At 35.9% G+C, this 15,254-nt stretch overlaps 1 protein-coding gene across 7 annotated transcripts in view; it reads left to right on the plus strand.

Annotated features, from left to right (window-relative positions):
* PHF20L1 (PHD finger protein 20 like 1) overlaps positions 1 to 15,254 on the plus strand; it is a 55,895-nt gene that overhangs the window by 8,804 nt on the left and 31,837 nt on the right. For 5 of the 7 annotated variants that reach the window (XM_051778432.1, XM_051778434.1, XM_051778437.1 and 2 more), the window contains exons 5-10: positions 583 to 671; positions 2,820 to 2,882; positions 6,479 to 6,686; positions 7,342 to 7,473; positions 10,194 to 10,276; positions 14,028 to 14,280. In XM_051778432.1, coding sequence (XP_051634392.1) covers positions 583 to 671; positions 2,820 to 2,882; positions 6,479 to 6,686; positions 7,342 to 7,473; positions 10,194 to 10,276; positions 14,028 to 14,280 — 828 coding nt within the window. The remainder of the gene's footprint in view (positions 1 to 582; positions 672 to 2,819; positions 2,883 to 6,478; positions 6,687 to 7,341; positions 7,474 to 10,193; positions 10,277 to 14,027; positions 14,281 to 15,254) is intronic. The other 2 variants (XM_051778435.1, XM_051778438.1) reach the window with 1 other exon arrangement.

Consider the following 15,254-nt stretch of genomic DNA (forward strand, 5'->3'; position numbering starts at 1 on the left):
ATTTCTCCTAGAAGACAAAATGCTTAGTGCTTTTAATCAGTGATCAGAAGATCCAGTGCACAGTCTTAGGAATATTTCATCCTATTGTTGATTTGTGTTAATGATATATTTAAATTTTTCTGATTGTTTTAGTCTGCTTATTGAAGAAAAACAATAGAAATGGGGAAATAAAGGAACACCTTAGATGAAATACTTCACAGTGGTGATAGTTCTAATGAACATAAGTAGAAGTTGAAGTTTTTACTGTAGTGTAAAGCAAATGAGGATTTGATTGTAAGTTGAATTGTTTCTCTAGTGTGACACCTTAAATATGACATAATTCTTGCAATGAATTATGAGCAAAAGTGACTCAATAGCTTAAACATGCTTGAAATTGTTCAACTGGACAAAGAGCAACAATATTAAAGCAGGATTTTATTGAGGCTGTAATTTTTTTTTTCCTTAAAATTCTGAATCCCAACTGTCTGTAACACCTTGTTACTCCCTTCATACAACATACAAAACATTTTGCTAAAGCTTTCATGGTAACAAGATGTGTTTGCTTCTTAAGTACTCATAGTGATTGCATCAATCATTTTCTAGGAACGTTCACAGTACAGTTCTATGATGGTGTCATTCGATGTCTTAAAAGGATGCATATCAAATCTATGCCAGAGGATGCAAAAGGGCAGGTAAGAATACTTTAGGTATTGCTGTGTTAGGTTTTATATGGTTATTTGGTTTTTTGTTGGTTTGTTTTTTTGTTTGGTTTTTTTTTTTTTAATATCTTGAGATAGTAAAAGTGTCATGTAGCACAACTGGTTTTTAGGTAACAGTCTTTATTCTAGGTCCTGCACTGCCTTGCTTCACCAGTTTATGGATGCTGCCTCAGAGTGTGCTGCTCCAGTGGCCTTGCCTCTCTCTGAAATGCCTGGCTGCTGGACACTCCATTGCCAACTAATCTGTTCCCAGAGTCTTGTCTTGCAGAGTTGACAAAACCAGGGGCATCCAGTGACTTTTCCCTCAGATGTCCTTCAGGAAAAAGCTTTAGTTTGTCAGCAGTCTGTGCTGCTCATTTTTTTGTTTAGTTTTATTTATTCCCCACCCTCTACTCCATTTCTTTAGTTTGCTACTGTGATACCTTTTGCCCATGTGTTCTTATTAACATGACTGGAGGTTTTCTCCCTGATGTCAGAACTTTTGGGCATTTGGACAGATAAGTGTTTCTTATCTTTTATAATGTCTAGCTGCTGTTAGTTAAAGACAAGATGCTGAATGGAAGTTGAGGGAGACTGTGAAGTAGAGGACATGATTTAGTCTCTAGGCATAGCTTTACTTTAAATTGGTTCCAGAAAGAGGTTAACCTGAAATCCATAGTCACGTTAACCCTGGTTTCTTGCTGCAGTGTTACAGTAACTCTGTTGAACCTATGTGTAGTATTTCAAAGAATATTCTCAGTATGACAGTAAATTAGGAAACTACAGTGTTCCATTTCATTTTTTAAAAGGCAAAACTTGGGTAATGTGATTGTGACTGAAATAAAATAACCCTTTTGTGACAGTGTAAAGAAGTCCCCGACTCTGTCCTGTGATTTTCTAGGAAGCAATGTTGTATCTAATCTTGAGTTACTACTTTTAGGCCACAGGCATTTTCAGCTTTAAAAAGAAAGAGTAAATCCATTTCTCCACAACCATTATGTTGTCCAGACGTGCTTGGTGGCAGTCCAGCTCATCTATTATTTCTAATTTTTCTCAGTAGTTGAGAGTTATGGTGCCACTCATGCATCTCAGGGGCTGAATGTAGGTTGCTTCAGTGAAATCTTGAGAAAGAATAAGGGGGACAAATTTACACTTTCTAAGATGGATTTAGAATTTTTAAGTTGTCTTGAAGCAAGAACACCACCAATTGTGCTTTCTGTAATGCTAATTGATACTAGTTGTAGCATTTAATCTTGCAGAAGTAGAAATAAGCGTGAAGATCTTTAGCTTTCGAAGACAAAGATAAAATTTTTCTTACAACATTTCTCCTAAATCATGCTATGGTAAAATGCTTGTTTTTCTGAATATTTTTGTGTTATTTCAGAATGAAAACATGTGATCTACGATTTGGTTTGGAAATCAGTTTTCTGAAACTGAGCTTTGTCTAAGTCTAAAATGCAAATGGATGTTTTTACTCTTTTGCATTATTGATTTTTATAAGAAAACACTTAATAAAATTTATGTAAAGCTAAAAAAATTGCCAAGACAATAAATTGATTTGAAAACTAGTGGAGTTATCAGATCCAATGCTTCATGCATAATTTAAACCTATAACTTGATTTTTGTCTGTTTCCAAAGCAAAAAATAATACTTTTCAAGAGATCAGTGTAAGCTTAAGATCCTTCCAGTTCTAGTGCATCAGCAAATCTAACAAATATAAGATCTTTTTGGAAGGTGTGTACTAAGCATGCAGAATTTGAATTACATGGAGAGAGATACAGATTAGTTAATACTTTGATTTCAGCTTGGTGTGACTTGAAGGAAGAGATTGTAAACACTAACACAAAAACTGTTTTTGAGTTGCAGCATAAGTGTGTTATAATAAGACTCAGCTGTGAGGGTGGAAAGGGAAAATTTTTAAAGAGTGGAAAATATTTGTGTGTCTCAGTGCAATGAGACTCGAGGATCAGTTGCTGTGCAGATAAGAACAAATTAATAGAAATCACACAGATATGTGGCTTACGGAGTACAGAGAGGAAAAAAGGGGGGTATTGAGACTACCCTTGTGAGAGCACATATGAAGTATTTGGATAACTTACTTTTTCTGTTTCATGTTTTTTGTTTTATCTTCGATGTAATCAGGCGCGCGAGAGGGAGCAGATAGCGCCGGAGCTGAGATTAGTGACGGAAATCGAACCAAAAGAAGTGAGTTTTGAGGAGGGATTTGAAGGAGAGGGAGGGGACTTGACACACAGGAAGAGGAAGCTGAGGAAAAAGCATGGATTTGCCAATGGGCCAGAGGAAAAAAGAAGATATGACAGGAGACAATGTGAGCCAAGATGTAGGTGGGGCAGACTGTTTAGAATTGAAAGGTGAGGGTAAGGAATCCAGGCTTGATGTGGAATCAGCCAGTCGATAGATTGATGTTTTATGTATGTGTATGTATGAATGTGTGGGAGTTGTGGTGTGCCAGGAGAGGAAAAACAGCTGTATCTTTAGTACTGTAGAGAAGCAAAAAGGTGATGGTTTTAGGCAGATGAAGGGAGACCGATGTGTGTGTGAATTCTGCTATTGACACAAGGGTTGGATTTAGAAATTATTCTGGTTTTGCCTTCCAACTGTTGCAGGATTAAGGTCACACAGAGGACTATTTTAAAATACAAGTGTTTCAGCCAATTGATGTGTAAGGCTGTCTGGTAATTTCTACTGGTGTAGTTCTTGATCGTGCAATTTCCTGTGTTTTGATTTAGTGAATCTGATTAGCATAATGACAGTTTTTCTCAGCAGTGATAATGTTTTGTTTTCTAACTACAGTGTCTCATTACTTTTCTACTGTCAATTTTCTTAGCTTACTTGAAGGATGAATTTTAGTAAGAATAAAAAAGAAGGAAATGCACATTTTTTTTTTTTTTAAGTTGTATATGTAAATGAGAAACTCACTGGAGTGAGATACTGTGGGAAGTGGGAAATCAGGCTGAATGGTGCAGAGTAACCGGTGCAGACTTACACAACTACAGCCAATAGAGAGGCAATACCAGGACACGAGGGAAAAATAGGGAAAACTTCTCTTAGGAGGTTTTTGATTTTACTTTATTAATTTGTAACGTGTTCATATTTGGGCCCTTGGCTTTGTGTATACTGAATGATCTGGGAAAATGTCCTGCTATTGAAGAGTTGTAACTAGTTTCTGTGATATCTGTGGTATTTACTGTCCTGCTATTATGGTTGTCAGGGTAGATACCTTACTATTACCCTGAGACAAAGTTCATACTTTATTGTGCTTTAGGCTCCCACTGTTACTTGCAAATTTTTTTGTTAATTTTTTCTAAAAATTCTGAAAAACACACAAATGGATCTTTTTGAAGGAGTTCCTGTGCTCTTCAAAAGAAATATAATTGCCTCGGCATATTAGATGCTAAATAGTTGTTGCACATCAGGAGCTGTGCTGCTGAGCAGTCACTGAGCAGGAGGTCAAGGTTAAAAAGCAGGAATTACCTGTGTCACTTTAATGCCTATTTGTTTTCTCCAGAGCCAGAATAAAAATGGACCCACAGAGTTTCTGACCAAGTCAGAATCACAAAATTGTTTGTTGGAAGTGACCACTTGACATTATCTTATCTCCCACCACTGCTCAAAGTTCTCTTCACTGAGTTTAAATTTACATGTTAATCTAGGAAAAAAGTATAACTGTCACCGTAATTACTGTGTCTCTGTTCTGGCTTCTGAATGCTTAACCTTTATTTGCTTCATTGTTATGTGTCCTGCTGCCCTTTGTAAGCTCCTTGTTTTAAGAACAGTATCCAAACAATGAAATTAAGTACAAAGAAAAACCCCTTTGTGTTGCACCAAAACAGCTGCTGGTAGAACAGGATACTTGGTTCAGCTTGGTCCTTGAAACCTGGTATCTTCTTGAAAGCTTTTGATTCAGGGTGCTTAGCTTGACTGAAAATTAGAATGCCCTTTAGAAGCTATTTTGACACAGGCTTTCCTTCCCGTTTTTATCAAAAGATCCAAGCTCCAGCCATGTTACTGATCCTCTTCATCCGTTGGCCAGGGTACAGTGTAAGACTTCTACTCTCAGGTCTCCTAATTCCTCGCCGCCATAAATAGCTCAATCTGTTTTTTGTCCTGCTGGATGGGCAAGGCTCTGGATGGACTGGAGCTAATGTGTGTGCTTGTTTTGGCTGGCCAAAAAAGAGATATATGCGCTTTTGATTGACTGCAGCTGGCACTTAGACACGCTCGTTGGTGCTGGCACATCACCAAATGGCCTCGGTAGTTGCCTGTTGTGTGAACATTGCCAAAGTGCTTCCAAACTTTGCTGCTGGCTAATCTGAGTGTGTGCAACTGCACTGACAGTGTGGACATGGAACACTTTATCTTAGAGGAATCAAAACTGTTGGTGTTTCTAAGTACATAGCTTGATGCAAAGTAGAAGCATAACCCATGTAAAGCAGTTATTTAAAAGTATTGAGCTGTGGAAAAGGAAAAGCATGATACAAGAAGTAGTGCTCTGTATTTGTGTTATGCTTTTCTCATACATCAACGAAGGTAAAGAAACTCTCAGTAGAACAGAAACTTGCAAGGCTTATAATATGTAATGAGTGGGAAAAGTTGCATTGAAACAAGATTTGTAAAATCAAGCTACTTAAGGTATCTCATGGTGACATAACAACAAAGAAATACTCCAGAATAAAACAAAGTCTGTCTACAACTAGGGGGGGGGGGAATTACTATTTGTAAACCACTCTTATAACTAGACAAAAAATAATCTTTTTCATACTTATTTTGTGTGTGGTAGTACTTGTGTAGCCAGACCACCATTTAGTAAATGAATTATCATTCAGAACACTCAGATACTTAATTCTGCCTGGTGGATCATTGACTGCTATTGCCTTTTATATCGCATATAACTTCTGCATGGAAAAAATCTGTACCTTGATGTTACAGAGAATTAAAAAAAATACTTCAGTCAAAAGGATCAAGTTACAGTTTTTGCAGTCAGGAGACATAAGGCAGGAATCTGATTGCTCCAAACTAGTGGAAACAGCTTGTCTCAGCCTTGGAAGTGTTTAGTTCTCTCTGTTGATATAGGGTGGCTTGACTTGGTCTAAATGCTAAAAATTTGAGATCTAAGTTGTTGTCTCTGTATGGTCAAAATAAGCCATTATCAAAAATGTCTTTTTTATTGCTATAAGTATGGATTGTGAAATTATATTATAGAGCACTTTATTGAAATTACTGGATGAAACCTATAATATGTAATACAAAAAGAATAAAAGAGTGCAATCTGTAGTTACTCTAGAAACACAGGTATAATTAGATAGGAATTATCCCTGCTTTATCAATTTAATTCAGGAAGAACTCTGCCCAATTATGCAGCTGGACCAGGCTTTGAGGTGGTTGTAGCTTTGCATAATAGTTCAACAGTTATGGAATTGTGTATTTCAGAGCCAGAAGGGTAAGAAAAATGCCAGTGTTCTGGGTTTGGGAGCTCCTGGGTTTGTAAAGCAATGACACAAAAAGTAGGTAACAGGGAATGTGTACAGTCATAATTCTATACACAGTGGGTTTTTTTAAGTTTTGGTTTTGTTTTTATTCTTGTGGCATTCTGATAGTTCTTCAAGTTTATTAAGGCTGTTTGGGAAACTCATTTTACCAGTCTTTGAGTAGTAACCGTAAAAATAAATTGAACTGCTCTTGAACATTTCTAAATGAAGTTTCACTGGGGTTTAAGAGTATTTTCTGTTTGAGTCTCAAGCACTCTTTAATACTTACTTACCATTTTTTCCTTTTTGGAGGATTGGATAGCTTTGGTCAAAGCTGCTGCAGCAGCAGCAGCCAAGAACAAAGCAGGAAGTAAACCCAGAACCAGCGCAAACAGCAATAAGGATAAAGAGGACAGAAAATGGCTAAAAGTCCCTTCAAAAAAGGAAGAAACCTCAACCTCTACAATCATGCAGGATGTCCAGAAAAAGGAAGAGGAGCCTACATCTAGTGAAACATTTGGTAAAAACACATTCTATAAAAGACAAAATTGGTTTTCCTGTACTGTTGAATTAGAATTCCTGTTGTTAATTTTGCAATTAAGTAATAACTAATATTTCTAGAGGAAGGTGTCTCATTTGCTATTATGATAACTTTGTGATATATAATGGTAATCGGTTCAGAAACCATTTTATCAGATAAATCTAGTTCAGTCAGCACTCTCTGTGCAAAACTTCTGACTAGCTTTATCAAGAGCAGAACATTGGTTTTTCTCAATTACTTCATTGTACACTTCAGTTCATATTCCTGCATCTTCTGTTACCTGTGAGATAATCCTTGATATTGTTCTAAGAAAAAAAAAAATTCCAATATGCAAGATATATCCATGTTCATGGATGTTTGAAACTGTTTCTGGTTCCATATGAATTTGCTCATTTTTATAGTCTTTAATGCTGAATTCTCATAATTCTGAGTAAAAATTACAAGTTTTAAGGTAATATGCATGTAATGCTTCAGTGTGTAATACTAGATCTTCAGAATATGTCATCTTAATTTTTAATAGACGTTTAAATTTTCTTTACTTCAGTGTATAATAGCAGTTCTGAAATATTTAAGTATTTTGTGTGTTGTGATGTATTTATGAAATGTGAGTTAATGAGGTTTCTCTTGTGTTTAGATGTAGGGTTTCCTGTAGTGGATGTTCCAAAGATGGCCTTTGTGCAGGCAGAGAGCACGTTATCACACAAGAGGAAAAGTAATCTAGGCAACTCATTTCAGGCCAAGAGAGCTCGTCTTAACAAGATCACTGGTAAAATATTTTTTTCATTGTTGACTTTGTTCCTTTTCGTGTAGTGAAACATAGATGTTTATATAGAAGGTATTGGAGTAATTTCACACTCATGAGGGAGATGGTCGCTGCACTCTTTTACTTGTTGAGAATTTTAAAGGAATCTATAAATGGTAAAATGTGCCTTGTTCGTACATTCAAAGAATGGTCTCAGACTGTACTTGGTCTTTTTAGATTTTTAGGACAGTAGTCATCCTGAATTGGTGAATTTCTTGAGTATGTTTTAACTCCAGCTGCAAAGTTTTCTCCATTATTGGATGAATTTTTGGGCTTTGTACAACTTCTTAACAAGGTCAGGAGTTACATACTACCACTGTAAATTAGAACTATGGTTAACTGTGGGGAAACAGTAAATGTTTTGTCACAAAGTAAAATTGTTGCTGAGAAGAGTTCACAGTACGTCATTTACAAATGCACAAGCTGTATTTCCTCTTGTATTTAAAGGATTAATTCACTTTCACTGAAAGGTAACATATTCTCTGCTAGCAGAGTATGCCTTTGTGGAGAGAGACATACACTTTTTAAAATTATAGTAAAGTCAAAGGCTACAAAATCATGGTTTCCGATTATTCAGCTCAGTCTGTATGAGCCTGTCTGCCAGCTATTATTCTCGTAAAGCTCCTTAGGAAATAAAAATCTATCCACAAGCACAGGTAAATATGATTTCTAAAACTACAGTTTTTTCAACTGGTTTTAGTCTCTTCTGCCACTAAATGCTATTGTAAAGAAATGAACATTTCTTTGTAAATATGTATCACTAGTCTGTACATCTTATACTACTGCTGCTCATGGCAGCAATTAAATTGGGACTCAACTGAGGATGTACATAATATGGGCAAAGGAGAGTAGAAATGAAGTTGGTAAATTAGATATCTGTTAACTAAACTTGGAACCAAACAAAGGAGCCTTCTAGGAATGAAAATCCTGGAGGCAGAAAATGGGTTTTTATAAAGAATGCTTCTGTGGTGTGCTGTTACTTACAGAGGATGGTGAACCTGTAGTCCTGCGGCGGCAGTTGTAGAGGCATGGTGGTTGGTTAGAAAAATACTTCTTGGGATAGAGAAGAAGGAGAGAATAAGGGTTGTATATTGACAGGTCTGGCAGAATCTAGATTCCTTTAATGACTTGAATTTCTGAGCACTGAGCATCTACCTAGAAGTAAGAGAATCTGAGAATGACAGAATGGTTTGGGTTAGAAGGGATCTTAAAAGTCATCTAATTCCAACCCTGCTGCCATGGGCAGGGACACCTTCCACTAGGCTAGCTTTCTCAAAGCCTCATCCAGCCTGGTCTTGAAATCTTCCAGGGACAGGGCAGCCACTCTTCTCTGGGGAACCTGTGATTTATAGAACCACAAAAACTTCCTCATGGACAGTAGCTTGTTCTTTTGTATTTAAAACTACTTCACTAGATTTTGAGAATTCTTTTATGTTTTTTGGTATAAACACATTGTCAAGGTAAATAACTCTGCAATTTGGAACTTGATTTAAACAGGATAGTTTGAGTTCCAAATACTTATTCTAGGCCATAAAACCTAAATCTTTTATGTAGCCTAATGCAGAATTAAAATTTTACCTGATAATTTTGGTTTTATGTGATAGGACTAAGTAAATTTCTGCTTTTCAGTTAACCTAAACTGAAGCACAACTTAATCTAACACAACAAATAAATGAAACAAAGCACCAGGTGTTTATTGTGGAGAACTGAAATATTTTTGTTTTATTTTTATGTCCTGAATAGGTCCTGAGAGCCCAGGCTTCACTAATTTATAATTCTTTGGGCATTGTGCACCTTTGGCATATCTAATTTTTCGTGGAATGCAGCAGGAATTCCCTCTGTATTTGTCAGGTTATTTTTGGGGACTTCAATTTTTCACCCCCAATAATGACATCCTTAGATATTATAATAGGAGTTTTTATTCAGATTTTCAGGTTGTATCAGTTCTGCTTTGTCTTGTGACATAGAACTTTTTCTTTCTCTTCATACTTAGGCAATTAAAGTTATTGTGTGAGGTACAACTGAGCTATTACCATATGCTTTACTGAAAAAAGCTTTCTTATTTTTATATTGCCTTGTCTTTTACAGGTTTTTTGTAGTAGTGATATTGTGCATAAGTGTGTTAATGAAGTGACATATTCTAATATATATATTTGCTCCCAATATGGTCTCATTATTGAGGTAATTTGGGAGCTTCACTGCTGAGAATCATTTGTTTGGAAATTAAATCCCTTTCTGTCTCAGAAAGGTTTACATGTGTTAGAGTTAAGAAGTAGTAATACAAATTCTGATGCAGATTTCTTAAAGACTGGAAAGGGGAGAGAGAGAGCAGTTTTGTAACTTATTCTGATTGCAAAATTTACTTATGCATCATACGTAGTGTTTTAAAGCCCAAGTGCTGGGGCTTTGGAAAGATGGTGAGGCTTTATTTTACAACTGATAATTTGATTTTCATCCTGTCAGTGGAAATGCCAGAGATGTACCTCCTGTGTAAGGATGCCATCATTGGAATGTCCTTTTCTGACACTTTTTTGTTTCTTCTAATTTAAAGTGTTCAACTTTGCATGGAGCCATTTCAGAAAGATTCTTGTTGTAGATATATGCAGTTCATATTAGCTTTGTTTTCTACAAATTCTTGTTGCAAGGTGCTTCTAACTATAAATATCTACAACTTTTCTCCTAAGGTTTATTGGCATCCAAAGCTGTTGTTGCGGATGGTGCTGAAAAAAAGGAAGGCAACAAAGAAACAGCTCCAGTCCTGGAGCAGGTATGAAATGGTAGAGTTTGATTTTTTTGCAAAGTTCCCACTGGAGTGTGCCATGGAGATGTAGTACCTACAACATTAAAATTTTCCCCTTCAGATATAACAGGGAACTGAAAATTTATCTTATGTTTACATTTCTGGCAGAGCCAGAAGTATGGAATTTAATTGTCTCTAAATAGCGTTGACTTGAATTTCAATAATGAGCTTTTGTGTTAAAAAAATAGCAGAAAACAAAATAAAATGAAGTCTCCACACAAGAAATGTGAGGAGACCAGCGTCCCAAGGTCCAGTTTTATAGCTGGAACCATGACTGGCTTAGGAAAAGGCCCTTACACAAATTTAATTTGTGTTTGAAACAGGGTTTTTGACATCACATAGAACTTCTTTAAAAAGAAGTTTCTTTTATATTGTAAGAATTTGGTGTTGTAGGCTTGTATGTGTTTTATGAACTGCTCAATGAGCCATACATTTTGCAAGGGTGTGTATTTTAATAAATACAAAAAAGAAACTTTTAAATAATGTTAAGGGTCTGATTTTTTAAACCTGCATATTGGCAGGACCTGGAGGCTACCGTTTTGTCTTTAGCTTATTTCACTGTTTTCAGGCATTGCTTGACTCCCAGTTGTGCAGTTACTTGCATATAAAAAGGGCTGAATGCCTGAGCACGGTAAAGCAAGCTGAGGATGAACAGTAGTCTTGATTCAGGACATCTTTGTTTTCCAATGATTTAAATCAGAGCCTTAATGTAGTTTTAATACAGCTTTTTTGTATGCATTTTCATTCTTCTTTAACAGCAGCATTTGAACCTAACAGCCTTGCTGCCTGCAATTCTTTAACAAGCACTTCTGTTCTTTAGCCCCTGGCACCCTCTGCAAACAGTCCCTACCCCAGACTTGATTTGATATTTTGGTTGTACTGGTTCTTTAGAGCTGATACATGATTGCATTGCTCTGGTTTTCCCATTGACGCTGCATTGGATGCAAGTTTTGTCAGTGGAACCTGATTCTCTGTTTTTGATGCTGTCACTGTAAGGGCCGGTGGAGCCGCCGTGGTGCCGATGCATTGACCGATATTTTGCATAAAGGTTTACAGTGTATTGACACGACATTCCATTTCTCAAATTTTTGCATATTAAAGATGCTATGATTTTTCTTGCTACTGTGTGTGATATTTTCAATGTGCAAAAAACTGTGAAATGGCTTACAGCATGTTGTTTTTTTGGAAGAATCATTACAATGTAAATCTTGCCATGCAGAATCCCATTGCGGTGAATGGGACTTTGTGGTTTACATAGACTGTGTATGCAACAGTATAAACTGCGGTGCATATTTACTATAACCTTTTTGTTACTTCTTAGACTTAGTAACTCAGCTGTTCCTGTTTATTGATCACATATAAAAAAAAAGATGTCTCTGTCATTGTTTACATGCTAATGGTCTGAAAAACCTCATTTTTTGAAAGTACTAGTTAAACTCAATTAAAGAGGCATCTAAAATCCCAAATTGTCCTGTTCCTTTGCTAACTAACTAAAACCTGAAACCTCACAAACATTTAAATGATTGACTTTGGGGAGGAAAATTTTTGAGCTTAAAGCTTTTCTCACTAAGTTTCTGCCCAAACTGAAATTAAAATGGCCGAGTTATAAACCTCCCCAAAAGTGTTCCAGTAGTGAAGCTGACATTCCTTAGAGGTTTTGTCTGCTACTGCTATAAAATTGAATGGGTAAAATATCTTGTAGGGTTTTTTTAATAATGTAATACAGAACATGGTAGTAGAAGTATTCAGGCCAATAGCCGAAAACTGACTTTGTTGATGGAAGTTTTTGTTTATATATTTTTAGTTTACAGTTGTCTTAAACCCAAAACCTCAGACAATTAGTTGCAGATACAGTAGTTTATTTAATTGTATTAGGGTATGTCATGTTATATTTCCTTTTGACCAAGACCTGATTAGATGGATAACATTAATTCATTAAGGTTTTTAATGTTAATTTGTCCTGTTAAGAGGTTAAGCACCTTATCAAAATCTTAATTTAATTTTTTTAATCTTGTTTAAATAACTTTGTAATTTGAAAGTAATGGATGCTGTAGTATGTCTTTCACATCTGTGAAGATGAACAATAAAATTGTTTATTTACAAGTTACGACTCTAATTAATTTCTGGTAATACCTCTCATAACCAGCATAGGTATCTTCCATGGTCCATGGAATATTTTATTTAAATGAATAAACTGCACTTAGTATGCGTGTAATTGAGTTATTCAAGGTAGCACTGATGTCTGCTGACTGGGATGTTTTGCACCGGACCTTTACAGGATAATTCCAGCGAGCAATTCATGTAGCATTCAAGGGTGCCCTTTTACAGACATAGAATGTGCGCTTGTGGGGTTTTATTTTACCTTTTTTGTTTTTCCTCCACTGGAACATGGAAAGTTCCAGTGGAAAATAAAATTGCAATTTATAACAAAACTCAATAATACCCTCAAATCACCAGAGATGAAATGTTTTTAGTTTGGATAAACTGGTGCACAAGTTCTAGAAGTACCTTTCTGCTTTGTTAGTTATGGTTTTATTAGATGCTACTATGCCGTGTGATGTAACTGAGACAAGAAAGGGGACAGGCTTAAGGAGTTATGTTCAGATATTGTAGTTTGCCCTTATTAGGCAAGTTGTAACACATTCATGGTTTTAGTAATGCAGGAAGACCTTCCAGTTAAAAATTTAAAATGCCAATGTCTGTCAATGCATGCTAACGGTCTAAAAATAATAGTGTGTGTTAAGAAGGATGAAAATTGATGAATTTGGAAAGCTGCTTTATGTGTTGACTTTGTTTCCTTCAAAAACTGTTTTAACTCTTTATCTGCTCGTTTTTTCTCCAACAGTTAGCAATCTATTTAACCCTGTGGTGCTAGAAGTTGTGATTTCTTCATGTTTGCACAAACATATAATGTGGTGAAATCCAGACTCCCAGCACTGAAAGGGGTTGTGTGAGAGTGTGCTCAGTATTTGGAAACCTTTTGTTGTTTTCTGGCATTACTTAAAGGAGCATTATCAACTTTTTCAGGTTCTCAAAAATACAAATTTTTTTCATGTTAAATATGGATTTCTTGAGGAACTTCTTAATTATTTTTTTTTGTTTTGGCTATGATCAGGGAAATGACCATGCAGGGAAAATTTTGGCAACTTTTTTTAAAACTTCAATCCCCTGAGGAAGGTTTGTTTGTTCGTAGCAGTGCCAGAGTTCAGGGAGTGTCTGGACAACACTCTCAGTCATATGGTTCAGCAGTAGCCAGTCCTGCAAGGAGCAGGGAGTTGGACTCAGTGATCCTTATGGCTCCCTTCCAACCTCAGGTGTTCTGTGATTGTACATAGGTGTGTGTATTCCAGCCTGGAACAAGTGTTCTCCAAGTTATACATGGAGACTGCACTGACAGTCCTGGTCAATTGGAGATGAAAGACTTCAGTGAATTTTTAAATGGGAAATAGAGGAAAAATATTTTCTTTTTGGGCTTTTTGCAGGTATTTCAAATAGTAAGAATTGAGCCTTCTGAATACTGAAAACAATTGATAGTGCTCCTTTAAAAAAAGCAAAATTTAATGTGATGCATTTTAAATAGTTTTCACTTGTTCTTAAAATAATGTTGCTTTAATATGTGTTTGAATACTAAAATTGCTTTTAAAAAGATCAAAATAGAATACAAGAACTACAGCGAAGAAACTGAAATAAAAGTATCAATTTTTTATTATTTATTCAGGAGATTTCACCTAAACCACAAAGTCAGAAAAAAAATGAAGCTGATATTAGCAGTTCTGCCAACATTCAGAAACCTGCACTGTTATCCTCAACTTTGTCTTCAGGAAAGGCTCGCAGCAAGAAATGCAAACAAGAATCTGGAGATTCTTCTGGGTGTATAAAGCCCCCTAAATCACCACTTTCCCCAGAATTAATACAAGTCGAGGATTTGACGCTGGTCTCTCAGCTTCCTTCTTCTGTGATTAATAAAACTAGTGAGCACAGACATTTTAAAAAAAATACCGTAACTACTTATAAGAGATATACAGAAATTTTCTTTGGTTGTAAATGGCTATTGCTTTTAAAAATTAATCTGCTTTAAATAAAGGGTCCAAGTGGGAGAATTAGGGGTAGCTCAGTATTTTAAAAGTCAAGTTGCTTAATAAGGCATTTGAATTACTCTACCAGAAATAATACATTTAAATAATATATTGATATTTATAGAGTTGTGGCTTTTAATGGTTGGCTTTCCCTCCAGCTTAAATCTCCACTTTAGTATTAACAGTGATACAGGAAAAATCAAACCTCCCTTCTGAAAAGGGCCTGATTCATTAAAAAGAAAAGACATACACCTTGGTGTGGACCTTTCCTTCTCTGAGAAATTTCACCTTCAGCAGGCTGACGTGCTGTACCTGTTGGCTGTGGCATTCTTCACCTTATGTGATATTTCCTCCAAATATGATGTGAAAGAGAAGATGGGTTCAAGATCTGTGGTGGAGAAATATAAAAAATTGTGTTTCTTTGTCCCAGAAAAATCTCGTAGGTGTTCAGCTTCTTAACATATGTAACTGATTTGCCAAGTACCAAAATACTGTTTTATCAGAAGAACAGGGAAAGTTTTACGCTGCTTGCGTGAATATGCTATTTTTTGTGACTATTAAAATATTTCTATAATTTTTTTTGAGATTACATTAGGTTTTTAGTGTTGCTTAGTGTCAGGTTCTTTGCCTGAAGAACATTGAGTGATGAGACCAAGGGTTAAAATAAATGCAGTTTTCAGTAAGTCAGAAGCTACATTTTTGTTTCACTTTTAGAATAGTGATTGAGGATGGAAGATTCAACCTGCATCATGTGTTCCCCTTAACCTTCATATTTTCCCTTATAAGTTTCTTTTTAATCTTTACTCACAGATAACTCTAAATGAGTGGGAGAGGGAGGGGTGCAAATTCAGCTGTCTTCATTTATTCAG

Source organism: Manacus candei, unplaced genomic scaffold (assembly GCF_025592945.1).
Source record: "Manacus candei isolate 608988 ecotype Guabito, Panama unplaced genomic scaffold, ASM2559294v1 h1tg000013l, whole genome shotgun sequence".
Taxonomy (NCBI): Eukaryota; Metazoa; Chordata; class Aves; order Passeriformes; family Pipridae; genus Manacus; species Manacus candei.